This window comes from Aristolochia californica, unplaced genomic scaffold (genome assembly GCF_029961685.1).
Source record: "Aristolochia californica isolate CCGP_79_NKW_82.1479 unplaced genomic scaffold, dmAriCali1.0.hap1 SCAF_4, whole genome shotgun sequence".
Lineage (NCBI taxonomy): Eukaryota > Viridiplantae > Streptophyta > Magnoliopsida > Piperales > Aristolochiaceae > Aristolochia > Aristolochia californica.
In genome coordinates this window covers 43,371,649-43,389,878 of record NW_027182103.1, presented here as the reverse complement: position 1 = coordinate 43,389,878, position 18,230 = coordinate 43,371,649, and the positions used below count along the sequence as shown (strand labels likewise).

At 38.0% G+C, this 18,230-nt stretch overlaps 3 protein-coding genes across 4 annotated transcripts; 1 reads left to right on the top strand and 2 right to left on the bottom strand.

Annotated features, from left to right (window-relative positions):
- Positions 1–181: 181 nt before the first annotated feature.
- Positions 182–3,145, bottom strand: LOC137963950 (uncharacterized). The gene is made up of 10 exons (XM_068811180.1): positions 3,033–3,145; positions 2,313–2,378; positions 2,143–2,202; positions 1,947–2,053; positions 1,662–1,703; positions 1,494–1,566; positions 1,220–1,311; positions 912–964; positions 522–600; positions 182–418 (listed from the first exon to the last, which is right to left on the bottom strand). Exons 2-10 carry the CDS (start codon positions 2,357–2,359, stop codon positions 405–407), a joined length of 567 nt encoding a protein of 188 aa, XP_068667281.1. The 5' UTR covers positions 2,360–2,378; positions 3,033–3,145; the 3' UTR covers positions 182–404.
- A 199-nt stretch (positions 3,146–3,344) lies between these two features.
- On the bottom strand, positions 3,345–12,397 carry LOC137962404 (uncharacterized). 2 transcript variants are annotated; one of them, XM_068809249.1, is made up of 21 exons: positions 12,169–12,397; positions 11,928–12,080; positions 11,678–11,837; positions 11,190–11,508; positions 10,829–10,966; positions 10,563–10,749; positions 10,290–10,417; positions 9,860–10,075; positions 8,818–8,984; positions 8,629–8,707; positions 6,704–7,001; positions 6,304–6,518; positions 5,838–6,217; positions 5,666–5,749; positions 5,489–5,587; positions 5,031–5,255; positions 4,859–4,927; positions 4,492–4,725; positions 4,303–4,413; positions 4,109–4,219; positions 3,345–3,925 (listed from the first exon to the last, which is right to left on the bottom strand). In XM_068809249.1, exons 1-21 carry the CDS (start codon positions 12,269–12,271, stop codon positions 3,607–3,609), a joined length of 3,795 nt encoding a protein of 1,264 aa, XP_068665350.1. In that variant the 5' UTR covers positions 12,272–12,397; the 3' UTR covers positions 3,345–3,606. The 2 variants fall into 2 exon arrangements, with proteins under 2 accessions (XP_068665350.1, XP_068665351.1); XM_068809250.1 differs by having other exon boundaries at positions 3,345–3,922.
- A 531-nt stretch (positions 12,398–12,928) lies between these two features.
- Positions 12,929–17,753, top strand: LOC137962989 (plastidial pyruvate kinase 2-like). The gene is made up of 12 exons (XM_068810154.1): positions 12,929–13,333; positions 14,058–14,345; positions 14,454–14,619; positions 14,743–14,877; positions 15,100–15,210; positions 15,325–15,413; positions 15,778–15,840; positions 15,942–16,117; positions 16,254–16,356; positions 16,784–16,932; positions 17,104–17,212; positions 17,426–17,753. The coding sequence occupies exons 1-12, from the start codon at positions 13,109–13,111 to the stop codon at positions 17,531–17,533; spliced, it is 1,722 nt and encodes a 573-aa protein (XP_068666255.1). The 5' UTR covers positions 12,929–13,108; the 3' UTR covers positions 17,534–17,753.
- Positions 17,754–18,230: the final 477 nt, after the last annotated feature.

Genomic DNA, 18,230 nt, shown 5'->3' with positions numbered 1-18,230 from the left:
ACCTGCCTCAATTCTGACTGATGCTTGTCTGATAACAAGGCATCAATTCCGGTTTATCAAATCTTAATCTGACTCGAGCTCCAACTTAGAAGATTACTACCAGTATGCATGCAAATGAGTGAAGAGAAATTCAAACACAAAATGAAGACAAACAGACATTCCCAAAAGTATACCAGTAAAATCTTCCATTCATAACGAGTAGGGTCATACAAAGCCTGCTACCTCCATCAGGAATCGTAACATATAACATATAACAGCTATAGGTGACCGTAGCTTATAATAGAGAAACAACAAAAGAAAAAGGTACATCGCATGTGCACGTTTAACAAAACTGCAAAGTTTGAACACCTTCACATGATGTTGCAGACTTGATGATACCCTCCAGCTGAATGATTTGTCCAGGTTTAGATTCTTGGAGCTGTGAAAAGAAAAGAGTTTCAATGAGTGGATATGAATTTAATTAAAGGTTAACTTTCATACAAAAAACGCAAGCAAAACCTAAACAACATCAAGAAGCCTACCTCCACCTATAGCTGCTTCAGGAAGCCTTTCAATTGAATATCTATGCATGGTGATGAACATGATAGGCACACCAGGGATCTGGCCACCAACAAGAAATTTCTTGAATGAGGATTGAATCATATCAGTATGTTAAGAAGTATGGAACTGCTCAATTGCTTAATAGCTTCAAACCAGTGTTGTCAAAACAAACCAAAATAGGCTACCAGTTGAACTGGGTTCATGTAGACCCTTTCCAATCCAGAAATCTCAAAAATAGGGAGGAGTTGAGAACAACTACCATGCTCAACTGGACCAGTCCTCCCCCTCGGTTTTACATTCAATACTTACCAGGTGAAGCTTTCAATTATTCCATAGTAGAGAGATGTAAGGCAAGACAAGTAAGTTCTTACCTTGCAAATCCTTCGCTTCAAGTCTCTATCACATGTATTATGCTGCCCACAACATTAGCCATTTTCAGTATTGCAGAATGAAGTCACTTTACAAATACTCTCATACGGTTAAATCATTGTAGTAATAAAAAGTTATCAGAAAATGTATGCATTTGTATCAGAGTTAATAAAATAGCAAAATTATATGATTAAGACCCACTTGATATGGACAAAAACTATGATAGTTATGTAATTGCTAGCATCCAATTCACGTATCTCAAGCACAAATATTGGGCAAAGAAAACTGCTAGTTGCATTAAGATCTTTTGGTATCTGAGTGACCCTATCAACAATGCAGTCATCGGCATAGGTTCCCTTATGTGTGCATGGCAATCTCTCAAACCGGGGATCTTTGGCAATTCTTTATCAAGAACAGAAACAAAGTCAAAGTTTTACTTATATATTGACTTCATAATTAAACAAGGAGCACAAATTAGGCAAGCACCAAAAATAAAAATAGAACAAGGAGGACAAATTATACAAGCAGCAAAAATAAAATAGTATTAGAAACATTAAAACACCAAATGACATAGAAGAAGGTACCTCAAAGCCACACGATACTTCTGGCCCAACTTTTCAAGCTCTGCCATGACACAGTCTGTGATGCAAGGAGTGCCTTCATTGCCAAAATGCTCAAAAAGGTAATCAGAAAAATAGATAAATAACTCAACCCTAAAAGATGTTAAGTGATCAAGATGTTAGCTGACTCACATTTTGCATAAAGACAATCCATCATCCCTTTCTCCAAATCCAACTGCATAAGTTACAGAAATTAGTATGAAATAAGGGAGTCATATAGTGGTGGCACAATGATAAGTATCTAGGCTCTCTCCTTTTCTCATTATAATAGTTCAGCATATGTATGGATTTTTTGGAATGAATAACCCAAGTAAATGGATGAATAAGACTCTATTAGCTAGAAAGCTTCTCAAAGAACAAGACTTCGGAAGCAAAATTTTGTTTTGTAAGATCTTAACAGACTCTAAAAATAGTGTTCCTTATTTTGGATAGAGAAATTTATGAAGTTGGTATCTACTATGACTCTGTAAGGAGGCCCAAGGGCAGTGTTATACTTGAAGAAAAGGGCTGAAGGAACATTTGGTCTGTACATTGCCAACATCAGAAGACAAAAAAAGAGATGTTAGGGAAACAATGGAAGAAAAAGGAAAGGAATACATTTCAATTTACTTACAAATTGTGAGGGAGTTTGTCCTTGTCAAGATCCTTCTTACTAGGATTCAATTGCTCATACCTAAAAATGAGAAAACAAAGGAAGAAACATTAGAAATTTTTTTGACGAAATACAAAAAGCAGATGGACCAGAAAGATGGCTCCTTAATGTCAAAGAGTTTTGGAGCTGACAGCTTTTTCATTGCCGCAAATTTAGGGCCTTTCTTTGCCATGCCCATGTCTTGAAAACCTTGAAACCTGTCAACAAGAAGACAAATCCTGAAACCAAAGGAGGAAGAGACGATATATCAACATGTCTAAATAAAGGGCTTTGCGATACAAAACTACTAATTGTTTAAAAAAGCTAGTTCAAAACATCCATCTTCTGTTTCAAACATCTAACAAAAGCAAAAACTAGAAGCTCTTAGGACAACGTGTAACAATCAAAGACACGAACAGAAACAATTCTACTGTGGAGATAGCATGAAAAATTTCAGAAAACAACCATTTCAAATTACTTCCCAGAGCCTAAAGTCGGAATTATGGTTAACCAAATTCAACTCACACCCTAAACAAAAGCCATATAAAGTAACTCTGCATTAAAAATAGAAAATTGTGAACACATCACCGGAGAGCATGCACTAGACAGAAGGTGTGTTGGTGCTTTTGGAGCAGATAATACCAAACTTAAAAAAAAAAAAAAAAAAAAAAAAGGGGCTTAACTAAATAAGACTATGGAAAAAGTTCTGTTTTTTTTCTGATTGGAAGATTAAAATTTCAAAGAGAAGGAAAAAAAAAAAACCGTCCCCGGAAGAACATAAGATTTATACGGTGGGGAGAGAGAGATGAACTAACTTAAAGAAGAGAGCAACGAGGAACTAGAGTGAAAATATAGAGTGGAGAGAAGGCTACCTGCGTTGGCAACAGCAAAGATGACTAATTCTCTCGGTGGTGACGGTCGTGCTCCCTGGATAGCAAGTAGTTCTTCCAGAGGCGGAGTGGTGACTGGTGAGGAGAACGTGCACATCGTTCGCTGGAGTTGAGCAAAAGAAGCCAGGTGGTCAAGTGTGCGGCCGTTTTTGTAGAAGCCCATGGGTTTAGATGTTTTGAGCTAAATTTTCATTCTGTAGCCAGTCTTACAATTTCGAAGAAATGTTTTGAGCTAAATTTTCATTCTGTAGCCAGTCTTACAATTTCGAAGAAACTCTATCAAAGTGCAAAAATCATATTCTCATTTCCTTCCTTTCATTTCCTATTATATTTTTAATATAAAATTGGGTTCTTAATTCGATAAAACTAATTATTTTATGAGTTTAACTTGATCTGTGCAAGTTGTATTTTCATCATTAGAAATATCAGCAGAGGATGACGGCCCCCCTGTTCCTCAATGAAATATATATTTTTTTAATTAACCGTTTACCGTTAATTAAAAACACCAGCCTACGATGAAAAGAAACCGGAACTGCCAGAAGGTGCATGAGGATGGTCACTCTTCATCGTCTGGATCAAGTATCATGATCACTTTCCTTCTTGTTCCGGCGCTTCTCGGTACAACAGGACCCAATTCCTCATCTGCTAACTCGTTATCTGCCAGTTCATCTTCATCGGCAGTCGGATTCTCTGCATTGTTTGCACCACTAGACCCCTTTGCTGCTTCATCGCCGGCCTTAACCTCCTCTACAGCCTCTCTGACAACCACTAAGCTGCTACCTCTGGGCGAAGGCGGTTCCTTCCCTCCTTCACTCTCTGCATTGCTGCTAGGACCCACAGATGCATGGTCTTGTGCAAGGCCTACGCTGGCACTGCTAAGGAAATGGAAGAACAGATAGATCAGTTTTCGGGTTTTCAGCACAACCTCAAACGGTGAACTAAAAAGAGTAATTCCCAACAGAACTTGGGCCGCAGCTGAACTAAAGGCTTGAAAGCTTTGATTTTCCTCATCAGGGAAGAGGCTCAGGAGAAAGATTTGTGTGATCACCGATGCATACCTTTCGTTCACAGCCTGGGAACTATCCTTTGCTGAACCATTGATGGGCTGAGATGAAACCTTCTCGAGGTTACCATTCTTGAGCTTTTGGACAACTCTTTTGCCACTTTTTCTGAAAATCGTTGAAGCTCGTGAGCTGCGAAGCCAGATCAAAGTAAAACGAGGCATGAAAAGGCCAGTGCTTAAGACACTTACTTAAGAATAGTACTCAAAGCTTCATCGGATGAGTAATCTTCCCTTGCCTTCCGTGCATCGGCTGAAGTATTTTCTTGACTGGTTAACTTATCAATCCGCTTGCCGTTCCTCCTATTGGCATGAAAATGGATTAGCGCAAAGAATTAATTAGAAGTCATGCTGTTGATATTGAATACCATGTAAGTGTACCTTGTTTTGATATCTATTAACATTTCTTCGTCGGAGTCTGCTTCCCTTTCAGCTGCTTCTAAAATTCTGGCATCGTTTTGTTTAAAATCCTCTGACGCACTCGCCAACATTCTTTTTCGCGAAGTACGCAAACCAAGTTGTCTCAGTTTTCGGGAAATTTGAGTTGCAGTGTAAGTGCTACCGGCATCAAGTGCATTAGCAATCATCTGACTGCATTTCTTGTGATCTTTGTACCTTCACAGAGAAGACAAATGTACTTTAAAATCATTCAATCACTAGTAAATGGTTGGCTATTTATCATGAACCATAGCTTCGTTTATGGGCTTGCAGCAAGGAAAACCAAAACACCGATACATTGCTCACTTACTGTTCATACAGTTCTTTAATACTCTCTTCCTGAATTTTACTGAAGGCACGTACTCTTTTTCTCATATGGCTGGCCAGGAAGAGGAAAAAAGCATCAATTGCTGCTAGCTGAGAACGAAAAAAGATGGTGATGAATTTTAATATGCGAATATGAAAACAAACATTATACTCACGAAGAACTTGCTTCAATTGAACCATCGTCCACAACTTTCAGAGCCTCCTCTGCCTCTGTTTGATCTTTGGCACCAGGAGGCGCATCAGCATGGTGCATTTTTCTCTTTGAAACAACTTTGAGTCCTAGTTGCCTAAGCTTAGCTGAAACTTGAGCAGGTGACACTCTTCCTTCTGGGTCAAGCACTTCTGCAATAAGGTGACTGCAATTTCGTTCATTCTTGAACCTGAATTCATAAAATGAGACTTTTCTGAAATTTCATATAAAGCAAAACAAGCTTCTAAAATAAGACTCTTTAACAAACACTGAATTATGAGTAATTTCTAAAATTTTGGCATCATATCCTAAATTTCTTCTTGCTCTGGGTTCAAGTTTAAGTTCTGGAATCGTGGTTGTAAATTTCAAGCATTGTTATCATAAAAAGCAAAAGTTCAAAAAAAAAATTCAAAAAAAACGCACCTGTCATATAGATTTTTTATAGTCACTTCTTGCAATGGATCAGATACAAGTCTTTTTTTTCTTTTAGGAACCCCTTGAAATTCACCTTTCAAGCCCTCTCTACAAAGTCCAAGAGAAAACAATTAGTAGTTCACTATCAACAGGCAGAAGAGAACAGATCTACTGATAAGCACATACTGGTGATGGTTGATTAAGTCGCTTGAGTCTCTACCATTGTCATTAGCTTCACTCTCGAAATTCTCATCAGAAAAATCTTCCACCCTATACAGAGACATATTGTTAGCTATCAAGCGAAGAAATCAACAATCTTGCCAAAGTTATGACCGAGGATTGAGAAAAAGTCTATTACATCTGATAATGAAGCAAATGTGGAAAAGGAATATGAGTTTCATCTTCACCAAGAGCATCTGCAATGCTTCTCCTTGTGTTGCCGGCTGTACCTCTTAATAAACCTGTACTCCTTTCACCTTCCTCAGAATTATTTTCCCAGTTTCTAGTTTCTTTCTTCAAGTTATGAACTTCATGCAATAAAGATTCAGCATTGATATAATGGCACTCCTTATGCGTCTTCCAGAAGAGTATTTCAACAAATAGTAAAGGCTGATTTTTCATTTTCCTTAGCATTTTTTGCATAAGAGTTGTGAGAAAAGCAAAAATAAATCCATATTCTTTGCAAACTGATGACTTCTTGTCAGCAAGGATGTCATGAAATTGGATGATGAGTGACAGCTGCAATGAGAAACAAATCGTTCAAGAAAATAAACTAGAACAAGAATTATGTTCAATCTGCTGAAAATGCAAATTTAGTACCATACCTGATATAGCATAGGGGCAAGGTTCAAATCATCACATATTCGACGAAGTAAGGTAATTATACAATAGTTTGTGGTAGTAGAATTACTTTTATAGAATGTCAGCAACCAACACAGATTCTGTACACAGGAGTTGCTTGCAAAAGAAGCAACTAATTTTGATACATTAAAGTCAACTTCTTTTGCACTTGATGATTGATCATCGCCGGAGGAATCACCTGTTTCATATGGCACATGTTAGACACGGAAATGGCTGTCAGCTCCACAAGCCATTTCCAACTACTACAAATCATCATTTAACAAAATCAAGTCCACTAACATGAACAATTAAAGATCACAACCACTCAAAAAGATTAAAGATCACCAGCAAGATAACCTGTTTCATCTGGTGAATTATTCAGACCTTTATATTTCCCTTTATCAGAGAAACCATTAATGTCGGCAATGCCCTTATCTGGTGGACAAATTTTTGCCTCTTCAATATGATTATTCTTTTCTTCTTCTTCATCAGAGCTCAAATTTCTTAAACATTCAATTTTAGAACTGTTTAAATCTTTAGCCTGATCCCCAGTTCCAGGATCATTGTCACCATCTGGACCATCAGCATTTTGCAAAATTGCATTCTCAGCTAAATTTTCAGCTCCTGCTGCAGTGTCAGCCCTTGAGGTTTTCTTTCTGCTCTTCCTTGATTTTCTAGCAACCTTTCAGACAACCACAGAAAAGAAAGTCAACACTAGGTAAACAGAGTATATAATTAAACTTTGCACTGAACTAGGCAATGAGGACAAGACAGAAATCAAGTGAAAGTTAGTGATAGTGAGAAAAGATCTACACCCTATAACTGGACAATGTGGAAGAATGAAAAATTCTGGACTACTTATGGAGCTGACAAGATCAAGTATGTCAAAATCTAAATTGAACAGTAACTGATGAACATCCTATAAGATAGAGGTAAAAGATAAAATACTTTCCACCTTAAATATAAAGATGTTTTAGGAGCATGATAGCATCAATCATACAGAGAGGTAGCATGGATGATTTTGGCTTTTGGAGATTTTTAGTTGCATCTGGATTTTTAACATAGGCAACAGGAACAACTAAGAGGGTTTTATAAATTTGTGGCTCGGCCATTTGGCTTAATGGTCGCATGGGTGGGTGGGATTTCTAATGCGAGGTCTTAAATACAAGTCTCACTAAGGGATAAGAGTAGAGTGTACATGTGTAATCAACATTCGGAGAAAAAAGGAAAAAAAGAACAACTTATTCTTAGATGATGCTACACAATCTCAAGGCAGTACCTGCAAACCTCTTACAAAATTTAGTAAGATATATACAATTTAAGGTACTAGCACTGAAGTTAGATGAGTTGCTGTCTCTTTTTGTATTTCGCGGTGTCAAAGCTTGTGATCTTTACAAGTATGCTCATCCCTCAAGCTTCAACGTACACCTTTATATCGTTGGTTTTTTGTTCCATAGGCCTATAAAAAAAAAAATTCCTGCTGTTCTGCATGAAAATAAGTTAAAGATTGATAATGATGTTTGTAGCAATTCTTTTGGCAAGATTGGAAGCTATTAAGAGAATCCCATGATAGTGCAAGAGATTGATGTGGCTTCAATTTCAGACCACAAAGTAAAAGGCACCCATATTTGGCAATTGAGCCGAAGAACCAATAGACGAGTATATGAAGAAATATGATGTCTTCTTGTCAACTTGTTATGATTCATAGGGCAACAATTTTTTCTCTGAAGTGAATCAAGTGACCATGTATTAGTAGCATTTGTAAGTAGGTGGATCAGACAAGTCTTTAGCAAGAGTATATGGTCAGATGACTCATCCTAAACAGATTGTAAGAGAATCATCAGGGGCATTCTTGTAAATTGGATAGATTAATGCATATTGAAGGGGGGTCGACCAAGTGACCAAATATCTGTTCTGTTCTTGGATGTTAACCTGCTGCCTCTTCTTTTCTTCTCTCGATTTCTACCTGCTTTATAGATTCAACAAAGTACCAACATCTGATCTCTTCTCCAATCAGTCAGTTCATATACAATTTCAATATCACTATTGTCTTCTACTGTTGAATATGAGATGACAAAATCAATCCAGCTACACAGAGTATTGCTCCCAGAATTAAGTTGAAAGAGCAGTCACACTCTTGCATATTTTTGTTAAAGCTAGTACCAAAAGATAATGAGAGGCTTAAACAAACCAGCTCAATGCCTAGTTCATAGTAAACCTCAATAAGGTAAAGATGAGTATTAGCACATGATAACTTTCTAGTATTGAGTTTGAAGTTTGAATTAAAAGGACAAAGAGGAAGCACACACCCGTAAAGTACCACGTGCTTGAAGCTTCTCCATAAGCCGTAGAAGAGTATGTATTATCTCGACTAAATTGGCAAGATCACTGACACATGTAAAAAACAAGTATAACTAAATTAAGAAGACAAGACAAAGTGTAATTCTTTTTAACAAGGAAAGATAATTGGAGGATCTAATTCTTTTTACAAGAAGAACCTTTTAGATTGGTTATGAGTGTCAAAAGATCGGAGTAGGTTAAGCAGGAAATGAGTCATCCCTTGATCAGTCTGATCATAAAAGATCTTGTACAGAAGGATGCGAGCAGTTTGAGGCTCTCTGGAATCCTCTGGCAATAATTTAAGTACCAAAGCTAAAATTTGAATCTGCAGATAGAAAGTAGATACAGCCAATGAGGGCATGATCACAGTTTTCCGAGTAAAAATGTTGACTAACTTACAACTATAAATGCTTCCATCTGAAATTATCTTAGATGCATTATTGATCATCACCAAATGAATCAGAATAAACAAAATTTCCACCTTGTTTTCATGTATATGCAAAGTCGAAAGATCAGATACTATTAACATTCATGAATATATACAGTTACAGCAAAAACTATGTAAGAAATAAACAAAGATGGTGAAGAAAACAAGTTCTCAGCTTTGCATATGGTGGTGTCTATCACAAACAATTCATTTCCAAATCCTAGTTCATAACCGCTAAAAAGGATTTATGAAAAGAAGTTATGCAAGATTCACAAAAATAGAAACAGTTGTCTTCCGAAACAATCAATTACAATGTCCAAACGTAAATTAAAAATATATAGATATTAATGTTGAAAAATTAGTATCAGGGCATTTTGGTTATTTCACTTTATTATTATTCATATATCATGATGTAATCTTATGTTGAATTATGTCTATGGTCTAAGTTTAATGTATATAGGACAAGTAGAATGAGAGATACCAAGAGATTAGGGTTTCACTTAAGTGAGGGGTATACTTGGAATTTTTTGTTCAGCCCACAATAAATAGGTTGAAGGTTGTACTCGACTCCCAACACAGCTCTCTTTTTGGAGCTTCTTCTCTCCACTCTCTCATTCTCTCTCTATCTCTCTCTCTCTCTCTCTCCTTACTTTTTCCAATTAATATATCTATATAAATGTTCCCAGGACAGAGCTGTGTCCTTAGTAAAAACCTCGTATCTTAAAAAGTCGAGAGTATTAGAAATTTCCCAAGAGTAAAGTAGCAGTACCCACCATGTCTTTCATAATTGTACCAGCAGCAGACAAAAATTTGTAGTCATGTGTATGCTTTAGCCCATCAAAAGCATCTCGCCATTTAGATATGACTAGTAGGAACATGGTTTCATTCATAGTTACTGCAATAGGCCCACAGATGTTCCCATGAAATAATGTAGCATCAGCACTTTCATCAATAGAAGTTGCTTCAGATGAGGTGGCTTCTATTTTTGACTGTTGCTTGGCCAAAAAATAAGAGTGAACTGTTGGTGAATTTGCCAAATGCAAGGCCAAGAAAAAAATAAAAGATTAAAAAAAAAAAAAAAAGCTATAAAGACTGCATAACTGATGAGGAATGAGTGAACAAGAATAACTAGAATAAGGAGAGCTACATAATATAGAAAAGATACATTGAAATTTGTTTCAAGTCCTTAAAATCATTTCTCACCTTTGAAGCTACATATTTATGATACTGAAAATTTGTTGCAAAATGAGCAACATAGAGAAAAGCAATAACATCAGTACTTTGAGTTAAATGTTCCTTTTCAATATCCTCCTGGATTGACTGCATCAAAACTGATAAATATTGTGTCAAATCACAAACTAAAATGTGCAGAAATAATAACAGAAAAAGTAAGCAGCATGTTAATGAACACATTTTTTTTTTTTTTGAAATAGTGCCGTGAACACAAAGATTGATCACCTTGATAACTAAACTAACCATTATAAGCCCCTGAAAGGAACTGGTTAACAAAGCCATGGAGCAAATTCAAAATGTTTTCCTTCGGCAGAGACAAAGTCTTATGGCTCCATACTATTCTTTTTATTGGCCCTCTTAGAATCTTACGTGCTTCCATACGTGCATCATGGGAAGTCAGGTTGCCCATGCACAATGTTTTAGATCCATCCTGTTGCAAGGGATTATCTCATTACAAGTGCATCCATGAAACGCTTCAAATTAACTGAGCAAATAGTCCAGGCTCATACCACAGAGACCTTCGAAAATGTTCCACTAAACTGTGAATGGCGATTTAGGTTTCGCAGCCTATTCACCCTTCTTCTTTCTTCTTCCTCCTCCATGAGTGACTTAAGAAGATTTACAGATGTATCAACATCTCCACTAACCTGTAAGAGAAGAAACAATCTCACATCAATGCTGTTCGTACAATGACCATTTTGATAAGAAATTTGTCATACCGGCATTCAGAGCTTATGTCATGCAGATTGTCTCATAACAAAGAATTATCCCTTTCATCAACTTTTTTTCTTTTTTCTTTCTTTAAAATGGTTTTATATAAGATCTAATATATATGCATATCACACACACGAGGACAAATTGAAAGTGGACCTTGCAGTTCTTCTGTGAGGCTTTGGCAATCAATTCTGGCTCTTGACCCAAACATATATGGTAGAATATCTCCAATAAAAGCATATTATCACGGTGAAGATAACCATGGGAATCAGATACATGCTGGGTCAAAACTAAGATCAGGTCCATAACATTTTCCTGAAACAAAAGTTCTAGCAATTTGTCTCGCAAGAACAAAAACTGGGTAGCAGATCCCGATGCCTTCTGCTCTGATGTAATTTCTTGGATGGCTAGAAGATTGCGAAACAGAGTAAGCACCAGCTGGACCAGCTTCCAGTCATCCTCCGTGAACGCCTTACTGATCCACATTTGCAAATCAAACAATGTCAAATAGAGTGAAGAATCGCATACGTGTTTAAATACACATATATGGATAAAATAAAATAGATAAATGAGAAGAAAAGTAAAGAAACATTGTAAAGCCATATACGAATATCTTGCAGCATTATAGCCTCATAGTTGCTTACCGCTCCAGACGTTCCAGTGGCTCCTCCACAAGAGATACAATCACTACTATTGTGTCATTACGTGTAATAGCCGCCTTTAAGCCCCAAAGGTACTCCATTTGTCGAGGGATATCATCGGAATCGGGAGAAATGGGCATCGTCAGAAAAACCAAAACTTTCACTGGGCATAGAAACAGTCCATCATCAGCAACTCCAAGCACGAAACTGAAGCACGCTTTACAGAAAAGAGAGAGGAAACAAACCATAACACCTGCATTTATGACCAATTTGTGATCAGTCTGATAACGTTCCATTAGTGGTATCAAGTCACGAGATGCCGTATCCCATTTGCAGAGCTGCTTGAAAACATCTCTTGTCTGTGGGTCATCCCGACGAAGAAACCTCAGTAAATCCTTCAAATTATCTGCAATACTCGCGAGATAACAAAAAAAATTAGAATCACACTGTTTGAAATATTCAAATGTAATCAAATTCAGCGCCGCGGGGCTTACCCAAACACGATTCGGCTTTTATGTAACCCGTAACTACACCATCTTCGCCTTCATCCGGATATCCAAGACCTGAACAAACGGCAGACAGTCCTTCTAGATCCATTTTTTGAGACTGAACATGCAAGTTGGGGTTCACAGTTCAGAGATATGGTACAAATCAGGCTTGAGGATGAGAAATGACTGTAATATGGAGGAGGAAGATTAGAATCGAAGCAAGCAATCCCGCTGGGGCATGAACGTAAGTAGGGTGGAATCGTGATCGTTGCGTTTGATGAGATGACAGGGTACAAAACAGAATGGCGCCGACGGCTTCAAGATTTCCCGCCCTTTCTTCAGAGCTGGGCCCAGGCAGCCCGATCGAGTGGGCCCTGATTTCAGCCCATGGAGGTAGAGAAAAACCCTCGATCGAGTAGTTCTTAATCAGATGCCTAAACTCTGAACAAGCATGGTGTGGTATCACGAGTTTATGACAGCTAAGGACATCCCAACTGTTGGCATTAATGAATTTCGTTAATTATGATTTTTCTGGGCAATATTTACTTGACCTGATCGGGTCAAGTCCTGGTTTCGAAATCTCATTGACCCGAGTCGGTCCGCCCGATCCGAGTCGTTAACGAAAACCTAATACCTGTCGTAACAAATGTCGGATTCATTTTCGAAAGACCAGTCAAAATTGTTCCCCGAAATACCAGTCGGCATCTGAGGGATCCTTTTCTAATTAAAAGTTGGTCAGAAATAAGTCGGAAAAACCAGCATTTCGTCGATACAAACAAGGGACTCTGCTTCGGCCTTTTCCTCATTTAATTCAAACGAGCGATTTCTCCAGAGCTAGGCGGAAAGCAGGGAAGTGGGCGGCGCTTTTTATAGCCTTCGTTGCTCTCCACGTCGCAAACTTGTTCGGGCTCCCTGTCTTGCATTTCGTTGCTCGGTGTGCTCTGCAATGGCGCAAGTAGTAGCTGCTAATGGATCTGCTACCGGCTCTTTGTTTTGCTCCATCTCTGGGAAAAATCTGTCGGAGAAGCTCAAACACTCGAGTTTTTCGACCAAGGTCCTGGACAGAAATGAACGGAAGAAGAACGAGAGACTTTTGCACAGCGTGTCTGTCGTGGCGAGACAATCGGTGCCGGAAGTTCTTCCTATGACGCCGGATGATGTTTCAAAGACGGTAAGATTCGGGAATTTGAGTCTCTGTTGGTCTTAGGTCCAGTTTGTTTATGTGGATTCGGCTTGGAGTACTTCAGTTTCTTTCAACTCGTGTGCTACTGTTGTTTTAAAGCTGTTCGAACACTTCTACCTTACATCCCTGATGTCTACGTTTTTATATATATTGTATAGGTTGAACTAAGAATTCAGCATCGAACATGTTCTGTTTTTGCTACAGCTCTTTGTATGGTTTGGTTTCGTTTTCAGAATTGCTTCATACTGTCACCACAAGTCAAGCCGTAGAGTAGGATCCAAAATTTGATGCAGATTTGTTGGTTTGTTCCATTCTGTAGTTGCAGTACACGCAAGCGACATATTCTTAGCAATTGTTTTGTGACATAGTTTGTAGAATGTGCTCCTATCAATCGAAGGAAAGGGAGAAACATGTCAGGAAATGGTATGCAGGTTAAGAGCTACCAGGAGCTGTGTTGGTCATATATTGATCAACTTGAGATGTTCAATAGAAAATTGTAGGTGCATAAAGTGAAGCTAGAGTTTGCAAACTCAACATTAAACGGATTTGAGAGCAAGACCTGACGTCTTAGTAATTTTTTTTAGAATCTGGACCTTGTTTTCTTTCTCCACCTAGCAATCTGTGGCCTTCTCATGCATGAAAACTTACGAATTCAAAACCACATGCTCCAGCAGTTGTGCCAATTTAACTTTATATGCTCATTCTCAATCAGGGAGAGGAGGAATTGCAACAACCAAGGGGTATTACACAGCTTGTTGACTCATCAGTTGGCATGTGGTCCAAGCCGAGTGTCAGGCGTAAGACAAAGATTGTTTGTACGATTGGTCCTTCTACCAACACAAGGGAAATGATATGGAAGCTGGCTGAGGCTGGTATGAATGTGGCTCGTCTGAATATGTCCCATGGTGACCATGCATCTCATCAGAAAGTCGTAGACCTGGTCAAAGAGTACAACGCACAATCAAAAGACAATGTCATTGCCATCATGCTTGATACTAAGGCTGGTTCCTCCTTTTATTTTTTATCATGGTCTACTAAGTAAACAAATTCATAAATAATCTTGTGACTTATTTCATTGGTTGATTAACTGTCGCTTCACTGGTTTCAGGGCCCAGAGGTTAGGAGTGGGGACTTGCCACAGCCAATATTATTGACAAGTGGCCAAGAGTTTACTTTTACAATCAAGAGAGGAGTTGGCACAGAAACTTGTGTCAGTGTAAATTATGATGATTTTGTTAATGATGTCGAAGCGGGTGATATGCTTCTAGTTGATGGTATGTGAAACTGTATTTGTATACTTAAGAATCTGTCGGATGTGTTACTACTCTATTCCTAACAATAGCAATTAATATTTGTAATCTAACACTGACAAATAGTCTGACACTCGATATCTTTAGGAGGAATGATGTCTTTGATAGTGAAGTCCAAGACAGAAAATTCAGTTAAATGTGAAGTTGTTGATGGAGGAGAACTGAAATCAAGGCGACATTTGAATGTTCGAGGAAAAAGTGCTACTCTACCTTCTATCACTGGTGAGGTTTGGAGCATAAAAGTTTACTCTTCTTTGTGTTTTGTTCTACATGGAAAAAAGTTAAGTTTCTTTGTCAGTGATGATATTGTTGCTGTTTTTTTTTTTAAGAAATTTTTATTATATTATTATTGTTCTGATCATTATTATTATTGTTATTGCTGTTAACTAGTGTTTCTCATGCAAAAAGGAAATGCTAATAACTATTTATGTTGATTTGGTGCAGAGAAGGATTGGGATGACATCAAATTTGGAGTTGAAAATCAAGTGGATTTTTATGCTGTTTCATTTGTAAAAGATGCGAAAGTGGTTCACGAACTGAAGGATTATCTCCGTAGTATGTGCTGCATATATCTGTTTGGATGTCTTGATGCTTAAGTAGTAAGATCATGGTCTGTTCTTGCCTTTCTCTTGATTTCATTTTTAAGTTACTTTACGCATTCTTTTGTAGGTTGCAATGTGGATATTCATGTTACTGTCAAGATCGAAAGTGCAGATTCAATACCAAATCTTCATTCAATCATTTCTGCATCTGATGGGGTAAGCACATAGTCTCCCTATTGCAGACTTCAGTTGCTGCTAAAATCAGGAAAATGGTTGCATAATAGCATGATTTTCTGCACACATACAAGTGCAGAATTTAACTTTTAAGTTGTGTACTGCACTTCTTAGATTGTGGTCTTGTATGCACAAGATTATTACTTGCACCAATTATATGCATTGTATTTTAGGTAAAGATAAATTCACAGTTCCAAGCTCACAAATGTACAAACTCATACAGTTTTGGATTATCCACATGATTTCACAACAGAAACCTTGTATTTGTATTATGGGGTTTTACTTCTTGTGGTGGAAACCAACCATATTATATGTATATGTGATTCCAAAATATTTTCTTTTGTAGGCTATGGTGGCAAGGGGTGATCTTGGGGCCGAACTCCCCATCGAGGAGGTTCCTTTGTTGCAGGTGATCTAATTTTAGTTGAGCTAAGTAATCCTCTATTTGGTCAGGAAAATGCTCATTTGAGATATATTGTGTCAAAATTTCTAATTTTCTTTTTCCTGCAGGAAGAAATTATTACAATTTGCCGGAGCATGGGTAAAGCTGTTATTGTGGCAACAAACATGTTGGAGAGCATGATTGTTCATCCCACACCAACTCGAGCAGAAGTATCTGACATTGCTATTGCAGTCCGTGAGGGAGCTGATGCTGTCATGCTCTCTGGAGAGACTGCACATGGAAAGTATGAAGATTTTTTGCTATGACCTTTAAAACCTTTCTTACTTACCATTTTACTCTTTTCTATAAATTGTATAGCAAAGGTGACTTGGTGTGAGTGCCAGTCAAACTTGCAGGTGTTGATCTGTTTTTTAATGCAGATTCCCGCTCAAAGCAGTGAAGGTTATGCACACGGTTGCTTTGAGGACTGAAGCAACTATGATGGGAGGGGAAAAACCTTCTAATCTTGGTCAAGCTTTCAAGGTTATCATCAAACAGTTCTATATACAAGTTAAAACCGTCTGTATGTAGCGCCAGTTAGGTTCTGTTGGTGATTTTTTAGGTAGCCTAGTCGTTTTGATATGATCAATGCCATTTGTTGATGAAACAAGATGCAAAGGAGTAGCCCGTTCAAGTTGGCTGTGATTGGCCAATAAAAAGAGAATGTTGCATTCCTGTCCAGTCAGAAAATAACATCACACACCTTTGCATTATTTATTGGCAAATGGCCTGCATCATGCAACTTGATGTCAAAGCTTATTGATAAGTTTGACTAAATACAGGTGTTCAGTGTTTTTATCTATAGGTATCAGTTACTTATGGATGGGTGAAGGACTATCATGCCTATCGTTTGTCAAATTTTATTATCTACTGCTGCCTATTGTCTAAGTTAAATATGTTTTGTATCCAGAACCACATGAGTGAAATGTTCGCTTTCCATGCAACCATGATGTCAAATACTCTTGGCACTTCAATTGTCGTGTTCACCAGAACTGGATTCATGTCCATCTTGCTAAGCCACTATCGGCCTTCAGGCACCATCTTCGCCTTCACTGATGAGTAAGTCACTTTTGTAAATGTATACATGTGCATTTGTTCTTGACAGGACTCATGGCAATCCTGCAAAGCAGAAAATGATCTTATTGTCATGAATCTTTGATGCTTCTTGTAGAGATGTCCGATTTTTCTATTTGGACTCATCAGTTTTAACTGTTATTACTCCATATGCAGTGAGAGAGTGAGACAGAGACTGGCTCTGTATCAAGGAGTGTGTCCCATACATATGAAGTTTTCAGAAGATGCTGAGGAGACTTTTGAAAAAGCCTTGTCATACTTACAGGTAAATTGACCCGGCTGTTTTTTTCCCATTACATCATTTATTTGCACATGGTGTCACTCTGTATAGAAGACATGATAGAATGGCTAAGCACAACCTTACAGAGGAAGCATTTTGACAATATAAATGCAACGAATGTTAAGCAAGTTAAAAAGCTTAACATCTTCTGCAAGGTGCAAAACTGATCTGTGAAATTTCTGAACTTATATCATACAGAAACAAGGTATGGTGAAGGAAGGAGAGGAAGTTGCTCTGGTTCAAAGCGGAAGACAGCCTATCTGGCGGCTCCAATCCACACACAATATCCAAGTCAGGAAGGTATAGACTGTCAGACTCCAGGCCTGCTGTTTATGTCTACATCTATTTGGGCTTAGTTAATTCTCGAATCTGGTCATTCCACTCTAGAAAGTTTAGGAAAGAGAATTTTATTTTCAAGTTTTCTTCGTCTACACGTCTTAAAGGTCCTGGAAGTTCTTCAAACAAATGCTTCGGTCCTTTGCTTTTTCCAAATCATAAAGAATTCTGTACGCGGATTTCACCGTAACGTGGCTTGAAGGGTCTGGTGCCCACACGAGGATGCGATCTTTGTTCCATGTTTGAGTTGTATCATTAACGAGGCTAATCACCTTCTCACCTTCTCAGTAACATGATGGGGTCCGGCCATGTTTATGGGAATATCCGATATGGCAATGTCCGATAAGGCTCCTAGACCGGGGAGCTATTTGTCCTAAAAAATCGATAAAATTTTCCCGTCTCCTATTTGTATCAGAGAAGTGGTCTTTTATGAAGTCATCTTTGCGGAACCTAAGGAGGTCAACGCGCTTGCCCCGCCTATCATTCATAACCTTAATCCATATTGAATCTGTACTTTGTTATTTCCTCCAGCCTCATTTAGTTAAAAAAGATTCATTTGCCAGGTTTATTTTCCTAATCCTTGGAACTCCATCTCACGCCTTACATATCTTTTTCGAGTTAGGAAAAGACCTTTTTAGTTAACTCCACTTAGGAATGGGAATTGCCG

What these genes read in the sequence shown, in the direction of transcription:
- LOC137962404 (XM_068809249.1), bottom strand. Translation starts at nt 12,271, where the DNA reads ATGGATCTAGAAGGACTGTCTGCCGTTTGTTCAGGTCTTGGATATCCG. An exon ending in CATTTTCGAAGGTCTCTGTG is followed by an intron (nt 10,750 to 10,828) that starts GTATGAGCCTGG and finishes CCCTTGCAACAG; the next exon opens with GATGGATCTAAAACATTGTG. An exon ending in TTAATAGATATCAAAACAAG is followed by an intron (nt 4,414 to 4,491) that starts GTACACTTACAT and finishes TCATGCCAATAG; the next exon opens with GAGGAACGGCAAGCGGATTG.
- LOC137963950 (XM_068811180.1), bottom strand. Translation starts at nt 2,359, where the DNA reads ATGGGCATGGCAAAGAAAGGCCCTAAATTTGCGGCAATGAAAAAGCT. An exon ending in GACAAACTCCCTCACAATTT is followed by an intron (nt 2,054 to 2,142) that starts GTAAGTAAATTG and finishes GGCAATGTACAG; the next exon opens with ACCAAATGTTCCTTCAGCCC. An exon ending in TGAAGCGAAGGATTTGCAAG is followed by an intron (nt 601 to 911) that starts GTAAGAACTTAC and finishes GTTGGTGGCCAG; the next exon opens with ATCCCTGGTGTGCCTATCAT.
- LOC137962989 (XM_068810154.1), top strand. Translation starts at nt 13,109, where the DNA reads ATGGCGCAAGTAGTAGCTGCTAATGGATCTGCTACCGGCTCTTTGTTT. An exon ending in GGAGAGACTGCACATGGAAA is followed by an intron (nt 16,118 to 16,253) that starts GTATGAAGATTT and finishes TTTTTAATGCAG; the next exon opens with ATTCCCGCTCAAAGCAGTGA. An exon ending in AAGCCTTGTCATACTTACAG is followed by an intron (nt 17,213 to 17,425) that starts GTAAATTGACCC and finishes TATATCATACAG; the next exon opens with AAACAAGGTATGGTGAAGGA.